This window comes from Scomber scombrus, chromosome 6 (genome assembly GCF_963691925.1).
Source record: "Scomber scombrus chromosome 6, fScoSco1.1, whole genome shotgun sequence".
Taxonomy (NCBI): Eukaryota; Metazoa; Chordata; class Actinopteri; order Scombriformes; family Scombridae; genus Scomber; species Scomber scombrus.
Genome location: NC_084975.1, coordinates 13,709,440 through 13,721,624, shown reverse-complemented (window position 1 = coordinate 13,721,624; position 12,185 = coordinate 13,709,440). Strand labels below are relative to the sequence as shown.

General features: G+C 41.4%; 2 protein-coding genes across 2 annotated transcripts; one reads left to right on the top strand and one right to left on the bottom strand.

Annotated features, from left to right (window-relative positions):
- The first annotated feature begins 541 nt into the window (after window positions 1-541).
- rag1 (recombination activating 1) lies at window positions 542-4,684 on the top strand. The gene is given in 4 exon segments (XM_062421480.1): window positions 542-876; window positions 962-2,091; window positions 2,939-4,655; window positions 4,657-4,684. Coding segments are annotated over 4 exon segments (3,210 nt in total).
- Window positions 4,685-7,647: 2,963 nt separating this feature from the next.
- rag2 (recombination activating gene 2) lies at window positions 7,648-9,246 on the bottom strand. Its single transcript, XM_062421110.1, has one exon. It carries the CDS (start codon window positions 9,244-9,246, stop codon window positions 7,648-7,650), a length of 1,599 nt encoding a protein of 532 aa, XP_062277094.1.
- Window positions 9,247-12,185: the final 2,939 nt, after the last annotated feature.

Here is a 12,185-nt window from a genome sequence, read left to right as displayed (position 1 = left end):
TAAAATGCCAGTTGGGGGCTCCCGGGGCTCCAACTCTCTCTCCAGCCAAGAAAATGACTAATATAAATGATTGACAGTGTTGCAGGGATAAGGTTGGCCCATTTAGCAAGCTTGCTGTGTCAAAGGAAAAAAGTCACAATAGCTCCCTGAGCGATGGGATTGGAGATGAGAGATATGAAGATTTTTGTGCTGTATCGATCCCCCAATGCTTGTCTCATGCATTTTACACAAGATCTAAATGCCACTTATTGTATAATACAGCACTAGGTCAGGGCTCACTATTCTCTGTTCAGTGGGATTCCAGGGTACTCTGGTGTATAAATTCAACAGGAATCAAGTAAAGCTGTTGGATTGTGTCATGGGCTCAATGCTGAGAAGGCACTGGGGATATCTGAGAATTTGAACCCTTGAATCTTTTCTCTGTATCCTCTAATGAGCCTTTCACGGACAGATGAAATTATTTTCATACTTTTTCAATGCATCAAACTAAGCGCTTCCCTCTTTTCCTCTCCTCTCCAGGGTCTAAGGTCTGAATCACATCATGGTGGAAGAGAGCCCAGAGACAAATGGCCTCAGATCCACAATGCCGGCTGAGCTCCAGCATCCTCACTCTCAGTACTCTCAGTGGAAGTTTAAGCTGTTTAGGGTGAGGTCCATGGAGAAGGCCCCTTTGCCCAGTGAGACACAGCTTGAGAAAGGAGCCTTGTCAGGGTTCACGCCTCCTGTAGCTCCAAATATAGAGTTGAATAATGGTGTGGGTCCAGGTAGTGTTATGAAATTATGCCTTGGGGGAAAAAACAAGGAAAATGTGGAGGGGCCGGGCCGGAGGGTAGATATGAAGCTGCAGGAAATGGACACCCACATGAACCACCTCAGGTGATTAAATGTTCCTGTCTTACATATATACTGCTACCCTGGTATGTTATATATGTTTAACAACATTTTTTTTTCCAACATGAAGGTGCCTGTGCCGCCTCTGTGGAAATGTCCTAAGGAAAGTCAAAGGCCCAGTGCATGATGTTCATACAGATCTGGATGATGCAAGCAAGGTCGCCCTGCGTAAAATGGGCTGCAAGTTTAAAAGCTGGCCTGAGATCATCCTCAAAGTCTTCAAAGTGGACGTGACAGAGGATACAGAAGCTGTCCACCCTCTTTCCTTCTGCCATCGCTGCTGGACGGCTGCCATACGAGGAGGGGGTGTGTGTAGCTTCTCCAAAACAAGAGTCCCCGAGTGGAAACCTCACTCTACCCCCTGCCATCTTTGCTCCCCCAAGAAACCATCATTCCAGCGGACAGGAAGAAAGAAGAGGACCATTCCTAGAGCTCAGAGCCTGGCAAAAAGGACCAGGTGGGACCACAGCAACAGCATTGTTATTGGGGAGAGGAGAGCTCTGAGACCATTTGGAGACCACCGTCATTTTTCTGTGTTCAGGACCTGGAAGAGACCCAGTACCCAGAGAGAGCACTGGGTGAAGAACATCACCGACTGCCAGAAAGACCACCTGAGTACCAAGCTGATCTCAGAGAAGCTCCCTGTGGACTTCCTTTTTTCTTTCACCTGCCTGGTTTGTGACCACCTTCTCTTCGACCCAGTTCAATCTCCCTGTGGGCACCTCTTCTGCCGCAGCTGTATTATAAAATATAACCACATTTTGGGACCTCACTGCCCGGCCTGCAACTTGCCCTGCAGCCCTGATAATGTCACCCCCCCTCCCAAAGTCTTTTTATCAGCCCTGCACTCTCTGCCTTTGCTGTGCCCCAGAGGTGACTGTGGCCAGCAGGTGAGGCTAGATTTATTCAAAGAGCACTGTGTGGACCATGATCTGGATGAAAAGTATAGAAACCAGCAGTCATCAGAACTTGACATCTACCTGCTAGCCAATAAAGGGGGGAGACCCCGTCAACACTTGCTATTGCTAACTCGCCGTGCCCAGAAGCACCGGCTGAAGGATCTGAAGAATCAGGTGAAGATATTTGCAGACAAAGAGGAAGGTGGCGACCTGAAGTCTGTGTGTCTGACGCTGTTTCTGCTTGCACTGAGATCTGGGAATGAACACAAGCAGGCAGACGAGCTAGAGGCCATGATGCAAGGTAAGAAGTGATTATGAGACTTTTGTTCAATCAACAAAACCCTCCATAGCCAAGAAAGATGGACACAAACAAATGAAAATTATGATAGTGTTTTCTTATTAATATTTCTGTCTACATCTGAAGAATACACTCATAAATAACTATGAATTGAGATGTTCAATCTTGAGGAGAGAGGAGAACATTTCCTGTGATTTTGATTGAAAAGCTTTTCATTATTGTCCATCTCTGTCTATTGAACCCCTGCTATCACACGCCCAGCCCCTCCCTGATTCTGTCCAACTCTCGCTCTCTGTCTGCTTGTCTGCCAGTCTCTCATTCTCTCACTCCCTTTAATGCACAATAACAACTCTTGTGAAGGGGCTGTTAGAATCAAAACAACATCAGCAGCTCTTGTATCTGCAAATTACACAGACAGCACCATCCTCCTCTCTGGGGAATAGAAGCCAGCTGGTGTCTGTTTTCATCTGCAGCCAATACATCACTTTCGCCAGCTTCACTGAATCACCCTCTGTCCCCTTATAACATTTAGAAATTAGGAAATATTGGATTTTGTAATCATGGGCTTGTGGGCTTTTGACAATGATACATTCACATTTGGGTGTTAAATTTTACGATTCTCTATGTCTCATAGTATAAATCACTCCAAATGTGGGATATCAAATGAGGAAATATTAGATACTGCAGTTCTTTTCAAAATGCTAGAAATGGGCTTCCACATTCTGGTGTTGAATAATTCTCTTCATGTCTCAATCCTTTCCTCTTGCTTTTCTTTTTTATTTCTGTTTTTATTTTGTGTCTCTTTATGTCTCTAAAACTTTCTCCCTTTTTCATTTTTCTCTCCCTGCAGGCAGAGGCTTTGGGTTGCATCCTGCTGTGTGTTTGGCCATTCGGGTCAACACTTTCCTGAGCTGCAGCCAGTATCACAAGATGTACCGGACTGTCAAAGCCACCAGTGGCCGCCAGATCTTCCAGCCCCTGCATAGCCTGCGATTGGCAGAGAAGGAGCTTCTCCCTGGCTTTCACCAGTTTGAATGGCAGCCAGCTCTCAAGAATGTCTCTGCATCTTGCAATGTTGGCATTATTAATGGGCTCTCTGGATGGACTTCCTCAGTGGATGACTCCCCACTTGACACCATCACTCGGCGGTTTCGCTATGATGTGGCACTGGTGTCAGCATTAAAGGACCTGGAGGAGGACATCATGGAGGGGCTGAGACATAATGGGATGGAAGACAGTTCTTGCACCTCAGGCTTCAGTGTTATGATCAAGGAATCTTGTGATGGCATGGGCGATGTCAGTGAAAAGCATGGTGGAGGACCAGTTGTTCCTGAGAAGGCTGTACGTTTCTCTTTTACTATTATGTCTGTCTCTGTCCTGGCAGATGAGGAGGAGGAGGCGGTTACTATCTTCACAGAGCCAAAGCCAAACTCAGAACTGTCCTGTAAGCCCCTTTTCCTGATGTTTGTGGATGAGTCAGACCATGAGACTGTCACAGCTCTCCTTGGGCCTTTAGTTGCAGAGCGTAATGCAATGAAAGAGAGCAGGCTCATCCTTTGCATTGGTGGCCTGGCTCGCTCCTTCCGCTTCCACTTTAGAGGTACGGGATATGATGAGAAGATGGTGCGAGAGATGGAGGGCCTAGAGGCCTCAGGGTCCAGCTATGTCTGCACTCTATGTGATTCCAGTCGGGCAGAGGCATCTGAAAACATGGTGCTACACTCCATCACCCGCTGCCATGAAGAGAACCTTGAACGTTACGAAATATGGAGAACCAACCCCTTTTCTGAGTCTGGAGACGAGCTGCGGGACAGAGTGAAAGGGGTCTCTGCCAAACCCTTCATGGAGATCCAGCCCACGATGGATGCATTACATTGTGACATTGGCAATGCTACAGAGTTCTACAAAATCTTCCAAGACGAAATCGGGGAGGTGTACCGAAAGGGCAATCCCACCCGGGAGGAACGCCGCAGCTGGAGGGCAGCCCTAGATAAACAGCTGAGGAATAAGTTGAAGCTTAAACCGGTAATGAGGATGAATGGGAACTATGCCCGCAGGCTAATGACCCAGGAAACTGTAGAGGCGGTGTGTGAGCTGGTGCCCTCAGAGGAGAGAAGGGAGGCCCTGAGGGAGCTTATGAGGCTATATCTCCAGATGAAGCCTGTGTGGCGCGCCACCTGCCCAGCCAAGGAGTGCCCTGACCAGCTGTGCCGCTATAGCTTTAACTCCCAGAGCTTTGCTGACCTCCTCTCCTCTACCTTCAAATATAGGTACAATGGAAAGATACCCAATTACCTGCACAAGACCCTGGCCCATGTCCCTGAAATCATAGAGAGAGATGGATCCATCGGAGCCTGGGCCAGTGAGGGGAACGAGTCTGCAAACAAACTGTTCAGGCGTTTCCGAAAGATGAATGCTCGTCAGTCAAAGGCTTTTGAACTAGAGGATGTATTGAAGCATCACTGGCTCTACACCTCCAAGTACTTGCAGAAGTTTATGGAGGCTCACAAAGACTCTGCCAAAGCTCTACAAGCTACCATTGACCCTGAAGAGATGCTCGATGATGAATATGTCTCTGGAAGTTACTGATTGCTGATTTTTTCTCACATGAAATTGAAGCCAGAGAATTTGATTGATTTTACACTCAGGATTGTTGTATAATCTGTTTTTTTTGCCTGTGTCATAGATTGTCTACTTAATCATTTCTTTTGCAGAATGGAGCCAATCTCTTTCTGCATTTATTTGTTGGGAAGTCTTAAAGCTTTTTTTCTGAAATGTTTTAAGTTTTGTTGTGATACAGTACACAGATACAAGTATTTAGCAAATTCAAAAATCCATAATCATTTATTGTTTGACTTTACAATATAATTGGATTTTTGGATTTGCAATTTCCAGTGTGCTATAGTATGTTTTGTTAAATGTGTGTTTAACAACTTGTGGTGATTAGTGCAGTGCAAAGATGAGACCGTAGAGGAACAAAGTCGCAACACACCAATGTTCCCTTGCTCTTTGTAGGAAAGTTCTTTTTCTATCTTCACCATCTGTGAAATATGGTGCAGTTTATTGTATTGCAAGGATATGACACATTTATGAATTTATATAGAGAAGATATTTATGGAAACAGATGAAAGCGCTGTAAGTCATGGAGGGAAATTGTGTTAAAAAGACCACATTTGTGGCCACTGTATTAATATATCATTTGAGCTGGAGCAAAATGCAATCACAGAGACCCAAATGTTCTTTGTTTCATGAGTGCCCTCTGAAAAAGATTACTTTAGTGCTTTATCGTGGGATCCCTGAGGGGCAGAATAGATGCCAGGTCACTTTGAACCAATTTTTATCTCTTTTAGTTTTTGCACAGTGGAGGATAAATGATACTTATTCGAATTCTTCACATTAAATAAACCATATACTGACCCTTTTGTTGATATCAGAAAAATACAGTATGGTCCATTATGAAGCCTAATACCCCATGGACTCTATAGCAGGCAGGGTTTTTTCTTAAGCTCTGTATATAACCTGGCCTCATCTCTCTGCTGATATTTCTTCATTGCCATGGCTGACAGACGAGAGGGATGGGAGGGAGCTAGAAAGACCTGATGTAAACTAATTTGTTGGCAACTTTATTTGTTTGATTGATTGATTATTTTGTCTTTTTCTGCCCTCACCATCTTGATTTGTGACAGGGAATTTTGTTTTATTTGATTGACTGTTTGATCCTATTTTGCTGTCTTAAGTTTAAACATGACAGCTGTGAGATATTCCCATTTTATTGGATGGTTGTCACCAGCCCTACAATAACATAATGTTTTAGCGCATTATATTGCAACTTGTCTCATATTTGTTTTTTGCCATAATGAATTGCATTTCTAACATAATGGATGATGGATGCTTCACAAATTTCCGCTTGTTCACTTTTCACCATGTCTTTCCTCATTTTGTGGTTCCATATTACACTAAATACCAAGTAAACTATTTACTGGGTTTGCAGAAGGCTTTCAATTCTGCATAGTATTACAATATTTCACAGAATTACCTCTACTTTTTACTTTTGTTTTTTAGATTTTAAATGCAGTTGCATACTGTTTGTGGATATTTCTGTTGTATTTTAATAGAAAATGAGGGAGTTTTTTTATACTTTGTTCTTGTTTTCACCAAAGACTAAATAAATCTGACATGATAATCTGGTCTGTTTATTATCAAAAGCAATTCACAATGTTGAAAACTTGTATAATAGCACAACATTTTGTTTCATTTGGTCCTAGAAGACAGCGCTAGTAAGGGCTGATTTTCGCAGTGATTATTGATAGAATACAAAGTAATGATTAGCTGATAAACAATATGACAACATTATGTTTTCATTTCAGATTTTGCATTTTTATTACATATCTGCAATTAGGTATTTTGGAATACAACAGAGGTTTTGTGGAAATCAAGTGGCAGACAAGCCTTCCCATGGGAGCTCAAAACAGTTTCAGGGGAGGCTCAGTGAATGGAAGTAAAAATATATTACATTACTTATGAAAAGGAGATCACATAGAATAAGAGTGTGATTTGGTGATTATAGAGATAGTTCATAGATACAGTAGTTTTGGGGGAATTTAAATTTTTTTCCCACTTTCCCAGAGTCAGGAACTAATAAATGCCTCAAGACAGACTCTTGGTGTCTTTGGTGTCATTGGCAAGTATGGCAATATTACAGCAATATCATGGCTCAATTGTTGAGTGTCTATGGGATCATGATCCCATAGGCATCCAGGATTGGAGCAAAAACTAAACAAGTTAACCAAGGTGGGGGGTTGGGGTTTCATAGATGTCATTTAAATACATTTGTAAAAAAAAAACCAAAACAATTATGGTGGTGCTTTGCTATCTAGAAGGCCAGTGATAGGAAGTGTTTCTTAATATTTTTTTTTAAATTTCCACTATGGTGGAATTCCATTGATGGAGTTCAAAATGATTAAGATTATTTGTCACATATAAATATTGTGATTGCCCCAAAATATAGAGAGAAAACAGAAGACAGAAAAGTTGAATTTCAAGTTGTATTTTTATTTATTTAATCTCATCACAACTTCAATTAAGTACACAATTGATTATTTTTATATTTAAAATGTAAATGAGACAATTTGCTCTGGAAGATGGATTTGGAAAGTGTTCTTTAAACCAGTTATTTTCCCTAAGGTACACAATGGAATACAAAATAACAATAAACTATTATACAGCTGATAAAAAAACAAAAACAAGCAACAAATCAACCTGCTGGAAAATATATTTTTTGTCACAATTTAGTGAAATTACACCTTGAGAGAAAGGAGAAATTACATTTCAGGTTGTGTTTCCATTTGAGCTTGGCTTGACCTCTAGACCTTGGTGTATCTTACCAACTTATTCATTTTGCATATTTATTGAATATACTCATTACAAATTTCATTACAGGACAGTATTTAGGTATTTTTCATTAATCATTTATTCTCTTAATAGAAACAAGAAAACATCCTATACTGAGCATCCTTAACAGTAACCAGTAATCTACATGCATCATAACCAAAACTGGACTCAGTCAAAAAGCCTTCTGAAAAAGCTTTTTTTGGCAGGAGACATCTTGATTGGTGTAGGAGTTTTTCTGTCCTTTACTTTCATGGGGGTGCGCTTCAAGGGCAAAACCTGTCGAGGTGGGGTCATCTCCTGGTAAGGCAGGCCTCCATGGTCCAGGCAGAAGTACTTTTTGCTGCCCTGAGAGAGCTTGACCAACAGGGTCTCAGACAGCTCCATGCAATGTGCATGGACCCAGTGCCCCCCCTCCCCCCTGGAGCAGAAGATCATGGCTGGCCGGTGGAGCTCAGTGGAGTAATAAGGCTCCCATGTGCTGGGGTCCACCTGACAATCAAGGCAGCATTTGATCCAGTAGCCTGTTTGCGATTCATCCTCCTCATCCTCCTCATTGTAGGTATCCTCTTCTCCGTCACTACTGTCCAGTTCATGAGGCTCACGACCAAAGTAGAGCTCCTCAGAATCCTCAAGAGGAGTAGAGTCTTCATAATCTGTCGACTCTTGGCTGCAGCCCTGGGTTCCTTCTTCCTCTTTGCCTTCTCCCTTGGTTGCAAACTTCACTTGATAGAAGTAGTGCATATCTGGTTGGGATGGCCTTCCCTCAGTCGGTACACCTAAGAGGATGCTTACCTCCCCGGCACTGCCGCCAAACCAAGTTCGACTATGAATGATATCTGGAGTCCACTTGGGTGGTTCCAGGGGCTCAATGTGAATCCCTTTTTCATCCAGAGTCACGATGCTGCATTCCATCCTCTTCTGAGAGTTTGACTGATACCCCCCTAAGATAATATATTTATGACTGGGACCTGTACGAGTTATGATGGCACTAGAGATGGATATACCAGTTTCTAAGGCCTCACAGGAAAGCAAAGGACTGCCCTGCAGAAGCTCAACACGCAGGCGGAACAGTCGAGGTGGGCGGGAGTCAGAGGTGAGTGAGTGACCCCCAAGGATGTAGACACAGTCCTCTCTGGCAAGGGCCAAATGGAAAGACTGTCCATCACTGAGCTCAGGTAAAGTGTGAACAGAGCAGCAACCGAACTCCAGGTCAAACAGGTACACCTGAGGGGGACTGTCGACAACACTGTTCCAGCTCTCCGTGGTCCGTTCTCCTGTCGGCATGTAGGACCTTCCGCCAAATAATACACATGCCGTCTTCCCGAGGCTCTGAACCATACTGACAGTGTGGCCATATCGGGCCGCTGGCACTTCCCCTACCAGTTCTTTCTCTTTGCAGCGTAGAGTGAGTTTGCGATTGCAGCCACGGCTATCCATGGTCAGCATATACAGGCTTGATGAGATCTCATTATTTGGGGTGCGGCCACCATGGATGAGATAACTCTCTGGAAGCCCATCATACGGGTCAAGGCGGCAAACAGCAGGGCAGCGTAATGGAGGAAGGTAGCAAGAGTCATTGGAGAACGAGATGGCCCTCAACTTAAGCTCACCACATTTAAACCGCACCCCAAATACTCCAGTTGGACAAGAGCGCTTGGGCCAGCCTTTCTGGCCAAACAGGAGAACTTCACCATCCAGCTGCAGCAGAGAGCATCCAGGCTGTAAAAGGCCTGCACAGTTCACTGGAGTTAATGGTTGCAGGGTCATTTTCTGGCAGGTGCCTGTGTCAAAACAGCACAGACAAACAAAGTCAGCTGTTGCTTGTTTTCATGCAAGAGCTTTAAAATTGTACTTCCTGTTTATTAACATGTGGAAGAGTGTGATCTATCCTAATATGCATTGTAAAAATCAAAAATGCATTAGTAGACATTCAGTTAGCCTCTTCACCAGCCCTTTCCTTCCCTTCCTGTCCATTTGTAAAAGGGACATTCATATCAGAAAAACATACAGTATATTAATATTATTATTATGATATGTTGTACATATATTAATAACATAACAGTTATAACAGTTATATGAATGTGTGGAACAGTTTAGTTCAAAAATGTAACTTACAATGATCAAATTATTATTTAACAAAAGGTTAAAAGAGCTTTTTATACAACATTTAGAATGTAAACTGGACTTTTCAAAGATTAATTTTGCCAAGATGTGACGTATTAGTGTTGGAAATGCTTTTATCAGTGAAGCCACATCACTGTCACATCTACCAACAGTAACTTTTTATAGGTTAACCACAAGTATACTTTTTATAACAGGTTTTGTGCTATATGCATGGTGCTGGTGCTCCCTTTGTTTGCAATACAAAGGCGTGCTTGATTTGTTTCCTTAAGTAATATATCACCAACTATATTTAATTAAGGACATAAAAACTGAAAAATAGTTAGTAAAGTACTTTTGGGATGTCTAATTTTAATTCACAAACCAAACCTCATATTTAAAGATTCCATTTTGAATCAGAAGCTGCTTTTTAGGAGCAGCTTCTGAGAGGGTAACTTTCTGAGAATGATTTACACAATGACAGTGCTCAGCATGACTTTCCTGGAAAAAGGTTATATTTTCTGGTACAGCAGTGTCCGGAGCTTTTTTACCGGACAATTACACAGTGTGGGCACTGTATTAGCAATGAAAGGATTTTATGAATCGAAATAAAGTCACTAAATTAATTTCCCAAGCTAATGAATGGCATAAAGTCTCTTTTAGAATGATCCTTTTTTAAAATTTAATGCCATATTTACAGTACCACAACTAACTACTAATGTGCCATTTTTTTTTAGCTGAGTCTGAATATGAATCAATACATTGCAGACAGTATTTAAGTACATGGTAACAGGCATACAAGTCAACTTAGAGTAAGCACAGAAATAATTAAAAAGCCCTGACAAATGCTATTTCTTTCTTTAATTTAGAATGATAATTTATTGTTTGCTTACCTTCCAGTCAGGACCAGAATGCAGTGCAAGATAAACCTAAAGGACTCTTTATGTAGCGTAACTTTGACAAAGGCAGGGAGTGACAGTGAGTTTGTGAAGGTTCGTTGACTCACAAACACTTCCAGATCTTGAGGTTAACTGTCTGTGACTGCTGCTCACTTGCAGGTGTACTGCCTGAATTCACTGAGTGTGTCACTTCAACAATATCATTAGATATCAGTTATACCTAAGAAGGTACAACAGGTTATTGTATTATTGTGTAATACCATGAGTTATTAAATACTGTCTAGATATGTTGTGCTTTCTCAGTAGTTACAGAATTGATGTCACATCTAAAAGAAAAAAGTAATCGCTGAAAATTAATTAAAACTGACGATAATAACAGAAGAACAAATAACAACACGCTTGAAAACATCAAACATCATGAACTACATGAATGCATGATGACAATGTTATTTGAATCAGTCCACTCTCCACCTACAGCTCAACAGACATATTCAGACTGCTTGTTCTTAATGCCAAAACAAGACACACCTCTGATGTGAGTTTCTTGTCAGGCAGGCAAGAAGAAGACAATACAAATAGAAAGCCAGTGTTGAGTCTTTGTGCCTACAGATAAACTTGAATGTAGTAATTTTATGATTACATTTTACTCCTGAATCCACCACATTCACCAACTTTACTAAACACAGCCACAAAATAGCAGAAGTTTGAAAAGTACCACTATACAACAATTACATCTTAGTTATTATATCGACTAAAGCAGATGCAAACAGCCATTTAATTGCAGTCAGTCAATTCTATTCATATACTTCTAACATGAACATCCTCAAAACTTTATAATGAATGAAGTGGGGTTTGTAAGTAATTTCTAATAATTTCATCTTCACATCAATCTATTTTCTAGTAGCTAAAATTCTGAGATAATTAACTTCATGTAGATAACTGAAAGTATTTAGTTCATCCACCAAAGCTAAGGCTTCTAATTCAGCTCTTTCAAAAGCTGATTAGAGGACCTAATCAAATTTTTTTTTGTTAATTATGAGGCATTATGTACCAGACACACATATTCTCCATTAGTATTGAGGGCAACCACTTCTAATATGAACAGAAGTATTTATTCAAGCACTGCTTCATGAGAAAGAGTGGATCTTTTCAAATGTTGAGCCGTAAATGGTTTATAGGTATCTAGTATTTACTGTTCCACAGCCTAGACTCACATTATCAGCTTTTATATGGTTGGCTTTTATTAAACACTTGGTTTTTGTACCTCCCTCTCCCTTATTTCTCTCATGTTCTGCCATCACATTAAGCCTTTTCCTTTTCCTTCACCTTTTCCCTCATGGTCTTATTTTTGGCATAAAAAATAATCAGATCCTTTAAACAATGTCAGACTTGTCTTGTAGCTTGCTGAAAAATCCCCATACACATCTTAATACACATGTGGCTATTAGTTGTAGCACTTCCTCCCACACACACATAGATCCAGAGCCTCACTGGAAATGTCACAGTAATGCCTCCCCCTAAACTGTGAGCTTAGTCAACACTATCCATTTCAGTGAACCCTCTGACACTCTCCTTCAAAGCTGAATGACATGCTGTACCAGGAGTGCGAGTCATTAATTCACACAGAATGTAATTCATTATCATACTATAATGCTGTTTCATGAGGGGAGGGTAAAAGAAAAGAGAAAGAATGCATCATTCTTCAAC

Bases quoted from the DNA above. Each gene is read 5' to 3' on its own strand.
- rag2 (XM_062421110.1), bottom strand. From the start codon at position 9,246: ATGACCCTGCAACCATTAACTCCAGTGAACTGTGCAGGCCTTTTACAG.